The sequence below is a fragment of the Mustelus asterias genome, chromosome 1 (assembly GCF_964213995.1).
Source record: "Mustelus asterias chromosome 1, sMusAst1.hap1.1, whole genome shotgun sequence".
In the NCBI taxonomy this organism is placed as follows: domain Eukaryota; kingdom Metazoa; phylum Chordata; class Chondrichthyes; order Carcharhiniformes; family Triakidae; genus Mustelus; species Mustelus asterias.
The window spans coordinates 51,011,693-51,024,327 of NC_135801.1; the positions used below are offsets into that span (position 1 = coordinate 51,011,693).

The following is a 12,635-nucleotide window of genomic DNA, read 5'->3' on the forward strand; positions in this document are numbered from 1 at the left end:
GGATCTATCATTTCTAGGACCACTTCCTTAAGTACTCTGAGAAGAACATTATCAAGATCTGGAGATGTATCCACATTCAATCCCATCAATTTCCCCCAAATAATTTCTCTACTAATGCTGATTTCCTTCAGCTCCTCACGTTCTTCTCTCAGAATTTCTGGTACATTATTCATGTCTTCCTTTGTGAAGACTAAAGGAAAGTACGAATTTAATTCCTCAGCCATTTCTTTATTCCCCATAAACACACACTGCAAAGTGGTCATGAATTTATGGGAGCTATAAGTCCAAAATAGTATGGGAAAAAAACCAAGTGATATTATACTGTGAAGAATCTCGTCTTGTATTGAACAATGCCAGACAGTGAAGCTGGAAAAATCCCATCTGGAACATTCCCAGGACATCCAGTTATGTTTGCCTCAAGGCTGGTGTGTGCCAGAATAATTTGTCTTAAGCATGTAGAAGCATTTTGCTTAAGCATGTAGAAGCATTTTTGTGGTTGGACCACTGAATCGTAAGCAGAGTTCACCTGAACGTTTTGTAACTGGTGCCAGCAGCCTTCTTCACCAGATCAAATACTAGGATTTTCAGTAATTGAATAGTTTAGCATCATGGTCAACTAAACAGTATAATTCATCTGAAATGTTGTAGTTGAAAAGATGGTTCCTGACCTGGCTGATCCTTGATTATAAGATCAAAGGTCTAGAAATTTGGCCTTGCAATGTCCATTTTTTGAGCACCAACAGACCTGCTAAGCCCTCACTATGGCGGGGCAGAAGCTGGAATATTGCTGCTTGTCATATTGGAAAAGAACAAAATATCACCATGCAGTGCCTATAAGTCCCCTGCCAATGCAAATATGGGCCTAATGTCCACACTGCAAAGATGGCACTAACTATACACAGTAAAATCAGATCTTGGGCTGTCTATTAGCTGTCAATTGGACTTATCCTCCTTCTTGAATATAGTCATGATCACAGTGTCCCCAAGGCCCCCTGGCATGCACTCCTCTTCCCATTGGGGTTATATGAGATTGTGCAGCCATTTCAAGAGAATTGTCCGCTGTGTTGTACGTACGCATGTTTATATGTTCACGTCGTAGAATTTTGACAGCAATTCCATCAGTTCCAGAGACGTTTTTTAGCTTTCAAGTGGCTTTACCAACATCACTTTGGACCAGGGTGGTGCCAAGATTGAGCCAGATGGGATATTGAAGAATAGAATTAAGGGCATTCAAGTCAAAAGCAGAGTCTCAGTTGAGAAGTTCTTTAAAATTTTCTCCTCAGTGAACACCGACTTACCTCTTTGTCCTTCATGAGCTCACCTCCAGCAGGGAGGATCCTTGAGTGCTTGGGATACAAATCATCTTGACAGCATTGAAGAAACCACACATGCTGTTAATGTCCTCATGCCCATCCACCATTTGTTCTTTATGTGATGCGTTTAATGCCTTCAGACACCTGTAGAACTGCTGCTTTTCTCCTGAGCTGTGGTGCAGTTTCCAGTCTATGAAAGCTTTACACTTGCCCTTAATTAGGTCCTATATCTCCTTGTTTTCATCAATCTTGATGTTTCCTGGTTGAGATGCCAAGGAGCAATCCACAGGTGCTCGTCATGGTGGACTTTAGGGTTGACCAAGCATTATTGGCGCACTGTGGCTCCTGATGCTTAGAGGCTGAGAGTTTGGCGGTGAGGTGCTGAATGAGATTGACTGCCTTGGTGGGATCTTGGAGGCCTTCAATGTTATTTTTCCTCCAGCATAGCTTCTGTTGCCTCCATTGTTTGGTGGCCAGTCTAATGAAAATGGTTGCTCACATAAGGTGGTGATTGATCCAGCAGTCATCAGTACCTGTCATGCTGTGGCGGTGCCGATACCTCTGAGGTCCCTTGCTCGAACGGTAACATAATTGAGCAGGTGCCAGTATTTGTTGTTACCATGAGGTCTTGTGTTTGTCTCGCTGGGAGAACAAGGTTTTGATTTTGACAAGGTCACATTCAAGACATTTTGTCAAGAAGCGGACTCCATTGTAGCTTTCTTTCCCAACTCCTTCTTACCAGTCACACCCTTGCAGAGATTTGATTCCTTCCTATTCTGACATAGAAATTTCTGAAAAGGATCAGTTTATCACCAGCTGGAAATCAGGCTAGGAATTGCTCAAGATTGGTATTGAATCTCCCCTTGGGCTCATCTATTGCCTTAAGTGGAAGACTAGGTGGTATATGCCTGACATGCTTCAAGATGGCTCCTGTAGCTTAATGGACCAGTACTAGTCATTGCACAGGGTTATAAGCAAATAGCCCCTCCTACCTCCAAAGAAGATACTAATATATGAAAAATAAATAATAAGGAAAATTATATACGAAGCTCACCTTTAATGCACTATTCTTCATTCTTCAAAGTTAGATAATCCTAATAGATGAAATTTCCCTTCTATAATTTGTCCTAGAGTTAACGGGATTTCAGTATTTAGATTATCACGCTGGTTTGTACAAATGTTTAATTACCAATGAAATTCTTCACTGTGCTAATTATCATTTTAACCTTCTTGGTAAAATAGTTTTAACGTTTTTTGTAAGCATAGAGTAAACAAAGTAGAATGTTATTCTGATTCACTTGGTTAACCATCTTGTCCCCTTCTCTGGTCAAAAGGGTCTCAAAATAGCCATGTAAATCATAGAATCCCTTCAGAGCAAAAAGAGGCCATTTGGCCCATCGAGTCTGCACCGATCACAATCCCTCCCAGGCCCTATTCCCATAACCCCATTTATTTACCCTGCTAGCCCCCTGACACTAAGGGGCAATTTAGCATAGCCAATCATCCTAACCTGCACATCTTTGGACTGTGGGAGGAAACCCGCAGCACCTGGAGGAAACCCACGCAGACACGTGGAGAATGTACAAACTCCACACACAGTGACTCAAGCTGAGAATCGAACTCGGACCCCTGGCGCTGTAAGGCAGCAATGGTAACCACTGTGCCACCATGCTGTATAAAGTGAAAAGGAATTTATGCAATGTTAAATTAACATCTGTAAAGTGAAACCAACATTTTTGTTAGATTGTCTTACACGTGGAATGCAAAGTACGTTTTTAAAGTGCAGAATATAAATAAGTGATCTAATTTTTTAACTTAATGCTGAACCAGCAGTAAGTCGAATATTCAAACATTAAAATTAAAATCAACATTTAATTACATGATGGTAAAACATCACACAGTAACTTTATGAAGTCATGTACAGATCACTGAGGTCAGACATCCACTTTTTGTTTCTGTTTTGTATCACTCACAAATCCTCTTCTCATGGCCTCATACCATTCGCTGCTAACAGGCAAGTGGTTTCCAGGCTGCTGCCGAAGGTTAATGATGACTATGAGAAAGCAAGTGATCGCAGCTGAGCAGTTCAAAATTTTCTATCCCCAAACAGAAAGATTGCTGGCCTGTACTTGACACTTCCCAGGGGTCCGAGTTCGATTCTCAGCTTGAGTGGTTCAGATCAGGAGTTCAGAAGAATCAGCCCAGGCAGCTATGTTCTTCCAAATCAGATTTTGATGCATGTATATCAAGAAAACAAGTTTGATTCTAGATCATATCATTATTTTTGTCTATAAGTGCACATAATGTGCAATGTTTAACAATAAGTAGCCTCCAGATAACTGAAGTTGTTTTAACACTTTTTTTTAATTTCCTGCTGTTACAGCAAAGTGTGATCCAGTATGTCGGCATGGTGGAGTGTGTGTGAGGCCTAATATGTGCTTATGTAAGGAGAGCTACACCGGACCACAGTGCGAACAAGTGGATAGAAACATTCAAAGAGTGGCAAGGGCAGGTATTATTCAACTGCCAGTATAACATATATGCCTTTAAAATGCTAACTTAAAATAAATTGTTCATGAGATTTAGCTGACTTGGTTTAAAAAAAAAAGCTGAGCTCTCCAATGTCAAATCGAAGTGTGTAGCTCAGTCATATTGACTGAAGTTCTTGATTTTTTAAATATTCGCACCACACAAGTGTCAGGCAATGACCATCTTCAACAAGAGACAATCTAACCATCTCTACCTTGATATTCAATGGCATTACCATCACCAAATCCTTCACTATTAATATGCTGGGGTTATTATTGACCAGATACTTTACCGGACCAGTCACCTCCTAACTCTCCAAAGCCTGTCTACCATTCACAAGACACACGTGTGAGGAATGTCACACTCTCAGGAGTGTGATGGAATATTCTCCATTTCCTGGATGAGTGCAGCTCCAAAAATATTCAAGAAGTTCGGCAGGCAACCTGCTTAATCGGCACCCATCCATCAACTTAACCATTCACTTCCCCCATCACTGATGCAGTGACAGCAGTGTGTACTATATACAAGTTGTACTGTGGCAATTCACCATGGCTTCTTTTACAACATCTTCCAAATTCACAACTACTTAGAAGGATAAGGGCAGGCAGGTCCATTGGAACACCACCACCTGCAAGTTCCCCTCCAATCCACACAGTCAATATGGAACCATACTGACATTTCTGCATTGTCATGGGATCAAAATCTTGGAGCTCCCTTCCCAGCAGAACTGTGCAGGTACCTGAACCAGATGAGCTGCAGCAGTTCAAGAAGGTGAATCACCAAACCTCCTTAAGGGTGATTAGGGATGGACAGTACATGCTGGCCTAGCCAGCGACACCCTCATCTCATGAAAGAATATTTTTTTTAAATCTGTGCTCCTGATTGCATTCCAGTGATGTCTGCTTCAGAGTGGACATTTGGAAACAGGAAATGTTTCAGCCATGAAACATCAGCCATGATGTCCTCAATGTTGAAAGAGCCAACTAATATCAGGTTCACATATAAGAGGGCGGGGAGGTGGCATTCTCCCAAAACGTTTGAGTCATAGAGGTTTACAGCATGGAAACAGGTCCTTCGATCCAACTTGTCCATGCCGCCCTTTTTTTTTTAAACCCCTAAGCTAGCCCCAATTGCCCGCATTTGGCCCATATCCCTCTATACCCATTTTACCCATGTAACTGTCTAAATGCTTTTTAAAGGACAAAATTGTACCCGCCTCTACTACTACCTCTGGCAGCTTGTTCCAGACACTCACCACCCTCTGTGAAAAAATTGCCCCTCTGGACCCTTTTGTATATCTCTCCTCTCACCTTAAAGCTATGCCCTCTAGTTTTAGACTCCCCTACCTTTGGGAAAAGATATTGTCTATCTAGCTGATCTATGCCCCTCATTATTTTATGGACCTCGATAAGATCACCTTCTACGCTCCAGAGAAAAAAGTCTCAGTCTATCCAGCCTCTCCTTATAACTCAAACCATCAAGTCCCGGTAGCATTTTAATAAATCTTTTCTGCACTCTTTCTAGTTTAATAATATTCTATCTATAATAGGGTGACCAGAACTGCACACAGTACTCCAAGTGTGGCCTCACCAATGTATTGTGCAACTTCAACAAGACGTCCCAACTCCTGTATTCAGTGTTCTGGCCAATGAAACCAAACATGCTGAATGCCTTCTTCACCACTCTGTCCACCTGTGACTCCACTTTCAAGGATGTATGAACATGTACCCCTAGATCTCTTTGTTCTGTAACTTTCCCCAACGCCCTACCATTAACTGAGTAAGTCCTGCCCTGGTTCAATCTACCAAAATGCATCACCTCGCATTTGTCTAAATTAAACTCCATTTGCCATTCATCAGCCCACTGGCCCAATTGATCAAGATCCCATTACAATCGGAGATAACCTTCACTGTCCACTACACCACCAATCTTGGTGTCATCTGCAAACTTACTAACCATGCTTCCTATATTCTCTTCCAAATCGTTAATGTAAATGACAAATAACAGTGGGCCCAGCACTGATCCCTGAGGCACACCGCTCCTCACAGGCCTCCAGTTTGAAAAACAACCCTCTACAACCACCCTCTGGCTTCTGTCAAGAAGCCAATTTTGTATCCATTTAGAAACCTCACCCTGGATCTCTGAGATTTAACCTTATGCAACAACCTACCATGCGGTAGGTAGCGTCGAATTAACGTAAAAACTGGAGTAAATCCTGCTGGTTTTTTCAGCGGGAGCTTCAAAATATATCTCCCATACTCTGCACTGCAGAGTGCCTCAGCGTGAATCACGCTGAAAATCAGTGGGTGGGGCCTATTCCCACTGGAGAGGCCGGCAGCATAGCGCTGAGCGGGCCACTGCGTATCCGCTGATCTGTCAGCGCTGAGATCAGCTCATTTGCAGTAGCCCCACACTGCCGGCCTCCAGATTGCTGGCTAGCTCAATCCCCCGCATTGCTAGCTCTCTCACTCCCTCCCTCCCATGGCCCGATCGCTGCCCCCCCCCCTGTTCCCGAACACACCCAGGCCAGCCTCGACATGCTCCCAGCCTGCCTCAATGCCCCCCACAGCTCCGATCTCCAAATCTCCCCCTTGCAGCCCCGACCCCTCCAGCAGGCTGACCCCCCACCCCAACCCCGATGGCTAGCCCTGACCACTGACCTCCCTCCCTCTGTCACTCGGCCCGAATGCAGAGTGGCAGCGGGCCCCCTCACCCCCACTGATCGCACTCCCATCAGGCCCTGCCCCCTTGGCCGGGGGGCCCAGGCTGGCACTGCCAAGGTGGCAATGCCTGGGGGCACCCTCCCCCCGGCACCCAACCTTCTGGGGGGCCTCAATTGTCCCCCCTTTCACTCTAGCGGGGTCAGGCCGCCAGCTCCCTGCAAGTGGGGAGCTATACTAAACCCCGCTGGAGTGAACCGGAGATTTCAGTCCCAGGCTCACTAATGCTATTTAAATTAGATTCAAATACGCATTATGCAGCTCCGAGCCGATTTCCAGTGTCAATTTTCCCATGGAAACTGCTTTTAAAACTGGTTTCGATGCCTGTTGGGCCAATTTTTCAACCCGAGTACTCAATCAGAGAGAGGACTGTCGGTCACAGCATAAAGCTTAATGTGTATGGGTAGATCAAAACAAAAAGACATTTTATAAGTGAGTAAAATTACTCATGTTTGTTTTTCATTTATTTAACTCAATGATCAGTAGGTTTGTCTGCATCATGGTTAAAATATACTGCTTTTTTAATGTAATCTTTCAATGCAGAATTACTCATGTGGATCTAATTGTAGCAAACCAACATTGTGATGTAGGATGCATTGTATTGCTGGTTGGCCTAGAACCACAATGATTTTTTCTTTGCTTTTAAACAGCAACAGTTTTGCAACACATCACCTGCTGGTAAACCACAAGAATCCATAATCTGGGATGAAACTACTAAGGGGTTGGAGTAACATGAACTAATCAGGGCCAGCCAGCGTGAGTTTCTCCAAGGCAGGACATACTTGACTAACCTTATAAAATTATTTTATGCATTAAAGGAAATGCAGTTAATGTGATTTACATGGGACAAATTTTCTCTGCCTGAGCAGTAATCTTGGCTGAGCCTGTTATCGAATCCACCCAAATTTCATTCCATTGAGAAGTTACCACATAAAATATCTAGGAAAAAGAGTGCATGAAGTGAAAGGATGTGGCCAAATGGATAGAGAGGGGGCACAAAGCAAAGTTTCTTGAAATAACAAGGTATGAGGAATAATGTGCCACGACAGTAAGAGTTGAGGTTTCTCTTATCCTTTACAAACGAAAAATGGCCAGGTCTTGAAACTTGTGGATACAGTATCAAATTTTGCTGATGATATCAAATTGGGGAATATGACGAATTGTGACAAGGAATTGGAAAAATACAGAGGGGCAAGATAGTTCAGTAGGATGACAAATACACGTCAGTATTGAAAAATGTAAAGTAATACTTTTTGAAAGAATAAATAAGAAATGATGATACACTTTAAATGTAGATTTTTAACAGAGCACAGGAACTGAGGGACCATGATGTGTAAGGTAACAGCAGAATTATATAAAATCTAAAATGTTAAGCCAACTTTTGATCTTTCAATCAGAGATATAAACTACTAAAGCAATGGATAGTGCTGAACTTGTACAAAGTTTTAGATCAGAGTTGAGAACTGTTTGATATTTTGGGCACCTCACTATAACAAGGTTTTGGAAGCATTGAAACAGGTGCACTGTAGATGTTACTAGGGATTAGAGATTACAGTTATGAAGAGACATGTGAGATGTTGTGTTTTACATTAGAGTTAAACAGCCTACACATCATGGTCCCTCAGTTCCTGTGTTCTGTTAAAAATCTACATTTAAAGAGTATTCCTTATTTATTCTTTCACAAGTATTACTCCACATTTTTCAATATTGACATGCATTTGACATCCTACTGAACTATCTTGCCCCTCTGCTATTTTTCACAATCCTTGAGTCCCAGCATTGCAGAAGATCCAAGCTACAAGTTAAGAGGTGATGCAGAAGAGTTCTTCAAAATTGTGAAGTTATTTTCATGTGAATTATTTATTGTTTCTACTGTTCAGCATGATAACAAGGACATAAATGAATATCATAGAATTGAAGGGAATATGTTGAAAACACCTTTACACAAACTTTGTTAATTTGTGCAATTCTCTGCTTCAGCACCAGTTTTTAGCAGAGTCGATAAATTCTGTTAAAATTGAATTAAATGTTGGAACAAGGAATATTTAAGAATATATGGGATGAAATCTTATTGTGGGATCAGGATTCTCACATGCTGGTTGGAGAGCCAGTAAGAGATCCACACTGCCTCTTTTTAGCAAGGCTTGCCAACATGTCAGTCATTTAGTGGGGAGGGCCCTCCTCTAGAATCAAGACCTCGGGCGAAATCTCACCTAGCAAAAGTTGTCAGCCAATCAGAGGCTGGCACGGTGACTCGGTGGTTAGCACTGCTGCTTCACAGCGTCAGGGGTTCAATTCTGGCTTTGGGTGACTGTCTATGTGGAGTTTGCATGTTCTCCCCACGTGGCTTTCCTCCAGGTGTTTTGGTTTGCTCCCACAGTCCAAAGATGAGTAGGTTAAGCGGATTAGCCATGGTAAATGTGTGGGGTCAAGGGGATAGGGCGGGGGGGTGGTCCTGAGTAAGATGCTCTTTGCAGAGTTGGTGTAGACTCGTTGGGCCAAATGGCCTCCTTCTGCACTGTGTAGGAATTCTATAAATTCGATAGCTCTTGTGTTCAGCAGTGTCACTGAGGAGGCTGTATCTGGCAGGACACCCCATAGAGTCCCAGCTTTGCAGAAGATCCAAGCTGCAGGTAGGTAATGTGGAAGGAGTATTTTCACAGGTAAGGCATGGTGGAAAAAGGGAGTAAGACAGATAGAAGCAAGTTCAGAGGGGTGTCTTTCAACAGGCCCCATTTTTCTTAATGTCCGGTCCCTTAAGCACTGATTGCCTTTGATGGAGAAGCCCTCCTTCCCCTGCATGCCCCCCACCCATCCCCAACACTGACATAGCAAGCGGCCCAGACAGGTTCACCTTTTATGCATGGGCACATAGCAACAAGCCCACTTGCAGCTGGGTTAATCCATAAGTGGTGGGATGAGACCCTTCATTAGTCACTAATTAGAATTGTTTGAACATGGGCCTTCCCACCTTGAACTTAATTCTGGTGTAGGTGGTAAATGGTGGGGTTTGAGTACACCACCATCCCATCTAAGTAAATGCCCTTCCCATCTCCAAGCTCACCACCAGCAAGAACATGCGATTCCACTCATGATGTGAGCAGGAAAGTGGGATTAGATGGCTCATGAGGGGAAATGCATAGTCTTGAAATGACTTGCTTGTGCTGTAAGATTCCATCATCTATAAGATCTGCCAAAATATGCAGGGGAGGAAAACTTCTGTATACTGCTCACAATAAACAAATCTAATAAAAACATGCAATTGTAATAGCCTTCTATTCACCTGATGATTAGTGACATATTTAATTCTGCATAATCATATAGTTTCAGTATTTCCTTCCCTACAAACCCTCCACCATTCCCATCCCTAACTAGTCCAATCAGTTATAATAATACTCTTTCAGCTTTAACAGAAAGATGGATTTCAAGTGTTCTGAATCTAATTTAGTAAAAGAAATTTAATAAAATAAGTTTAATGTTCTCAGCCTTGTGGCCAATATCAGAAGGATCCTCGGTTAGTTGAACCAAAAGTTTATCTCATAAGCCAACTGGTTTAAATAACTCAAGAGTTCTGTGTAGTTCCTAGTCATAGTTAGGGTTCTAATAAATGTAAGTGGACTTAAAAATTTAAAGAACGAAGAAACTGAATTTTGACAGTTTGTTATGAAGATATTCTATATTTCTAGCTCTTTTGAATCTAGGATATAAAATTGAATAATTTAATTGCATGTAAGAGATGATTCTGCAAACCAAGGATCACACCATATTAGTGTATCCTAGGAGAGTGTGGAATGTCCTCAACCTCAGAAAGAGATCAGGATTAGGGAGATTGGTCAAGGTACCTCAGAGACTGACACTGTGAAGCCTGAGACTTTGGGGGGGGGGGGGGGGAGAGATGGAGAATGTATATAATTGGAATAAAGATTTGGAGGGAGTTGTATTGTAAAAGTTTACCTCGGAAGCACATGATGCTGGTGTAATATCACACGATTGAGTAACAGTGATCAGGAAGAAAAAGTTGTTCCAACTTGATGCAAAGTTCCTAACACATACATAGCAACTGTAAATAAAGAGTAATGGTTTTAACAAACTATAGTCTTGAGCAGCTTACTTCAGGAGAACAGATAGAACCCGGTCTAGACCCCAAACACATGATGAAACATATGAAAGGCTAAATAAAGTTGGCCTATACTCTCTGATTTTTAGAACAATAAGATATAATCTCATTAAAATACACATAATTCTCAAGCTTTTACAGAGTAGACATTGATGGATTGTTTCCTACGCTGGGAAATCTAGAACACAGGAGCACAGTCTATGTTGTATTTCTATGTTTGCTTAATACAAGCTTAACAATGTTTCACAGCACTGGTAAACTAAACATCAGTTCAGTTTATTTGAAGATGGAGCAAACGAATGCTCAGCAGACAGACTAACTATAAAGATTCAACAGCTATTGTTAAATTTTCACTTTTTAAAAAGTGGCCATTACAGAGACTTGGTTATCTCAGGGACAGGACTGGATACTTCAAGTGCCGGGTTTCAGATGTTTCAGGAGGGACAGAGAAGGAGGCAAAAGGGGTGGGGGAGTGGCACTGTTGATCAGGGATAGTGTCACAGCTGTAGAAAAGATGGATGCCACAGAGGGATTGTCTACGGAATCTCTGAGGGTGGAGGTTCGTAACAGGAAGGGGTCAATAAATTTACTGGGTGTTTTCTATAGGCCGCCCAATAGTAGCAGGGATGTGGAGGAGCAGATTGGGAAGCAGATCCTGGAGAGATGTGATAATAACAGAGATTTTAATTTCCCAAATATCGATTGGAATATCCCTAGGGTAAGGGGTTTAGATGGGGAGGAGTTTGTTAGGTGTGTTCAGGAGGGCTTCCTGGCACAGTATGTGGATAAGCCTACAAGAGGAGAGGCTGTACTTGATTTGGTATTAGGGAATGAACCTGGGCAGGTGTCAGATCTCTCAGTGGGAGAGCATTTTGGGGATAGTGATCATAACTCTATCTCCTTTACATTAGCATTGGAGAGAGATAGGATCAGTCAAGCTAGGAAAGTGTTTATTTGGAGTAAGGGCAATTATGAGGCTATTAGGCAGGAAATGAGAGGCATAAATTGGAAGAAGGTTTTCTCAGGGAAATGTACAGAAGAAATGTGGCAAATTTTCAAGGAAAATTTGTCTGGAGCTCTGCGCAGCAACGTTCCAATGAGACAGGGGAGTTATGGTAGGTTACAGGAAACATGGTGCACGAAAGCTGTAATGAATTTAGTCAAGAAGAAAAGAAAAGCCTACAAAAGGTTCAGGGAGCTAGGTAATGTTAGAAATCTAGAAGAGTATACGACTAGTAGGAAGGAACTTAAGAGGGAAATTAGAAGAGCAAGAAGGGGTCATGAGAAGGCCTTGGCAGACAGGATAAAGGAAAACCCCAAGGCATTCTACAAGTATGTTAAGAGCAAGAAGATAAGATCTGAAGGAGTAGGATCTATCAAATGTGACAGTGGGAAAGTCTGTGTAGAACCGGTAGAAATAGCAGAGGTACTCAATGAACACTTTGCTTCAGTATTCACAGTGGAAAAGGATCTTGGTAGTTGCAGTACAGACTTGCAGTGGACTGAGAAGATTGAGCATGTAGACATTAGGAAAGAGGATGTGTTGGAGCTTTTGAAAAGCATCAAGTTAGATAAATCGCCAGGACCGGATGGGATGTACCCCAGGTTACTGTGGGAAGCGAGGGAAGAGATTGCTGAGCCTCTGGCGATGATCTTTGCATCGTCGATGGAGACAGGAGAGGTTCCGGAGGATTGGAGGATTGCGGATGTGGTTCCGTTATTCAAGAAAGGGAGAAGAGATGTCCCGGGAAATTATAGACCAGTGAGTCTAACCTCAGTGGTTGGTAAGTTGATGGAGAATATCCTGAGAGGCAGGATTTATGAACATCTGGAGAGGAATAGTATGATCAGAAATAGCCAGCACAGCTTTGTCCAAGGCAAATCATGCCTTACGCGCCTAATTAAATTTTTTGAAGATGTCCAAAGATGTGCGGGTTAGGTTGATTGGCCAGGTTA

The 12,635-nt window shown here is 42.4% G+C and overlaps 1 protein-coding gene across 3 annotated transcripts in view; it reads left to right on the forward strand.

Annotated features, from left to right (window-relative positions):
* Window positions 1–12,635, forward strand: part of hhip (hedgehog interacting protein) — a 175,661-nt gene that overhangs the window by 153,522 nt on the left and 9,504 nt on the right. For all 3 annotated transcript variants that reach the window (XR_013497730.1, XM_078212128.1, XM_078212117.1), the window contains one exon: window positions 3,697–3,825. Coding sequence is in view for 2 of the 3 variants with exons in the window: in XM_078212128.1 (XP_078068254.1) it covers window positions 3,697–3,825 (129 nt within the window). In the remaining variant the exon portion in view is untranslated. The remainder of the gene's footprint in view (window positions 1–3,696; window positions 3,826–12,635) is intronic.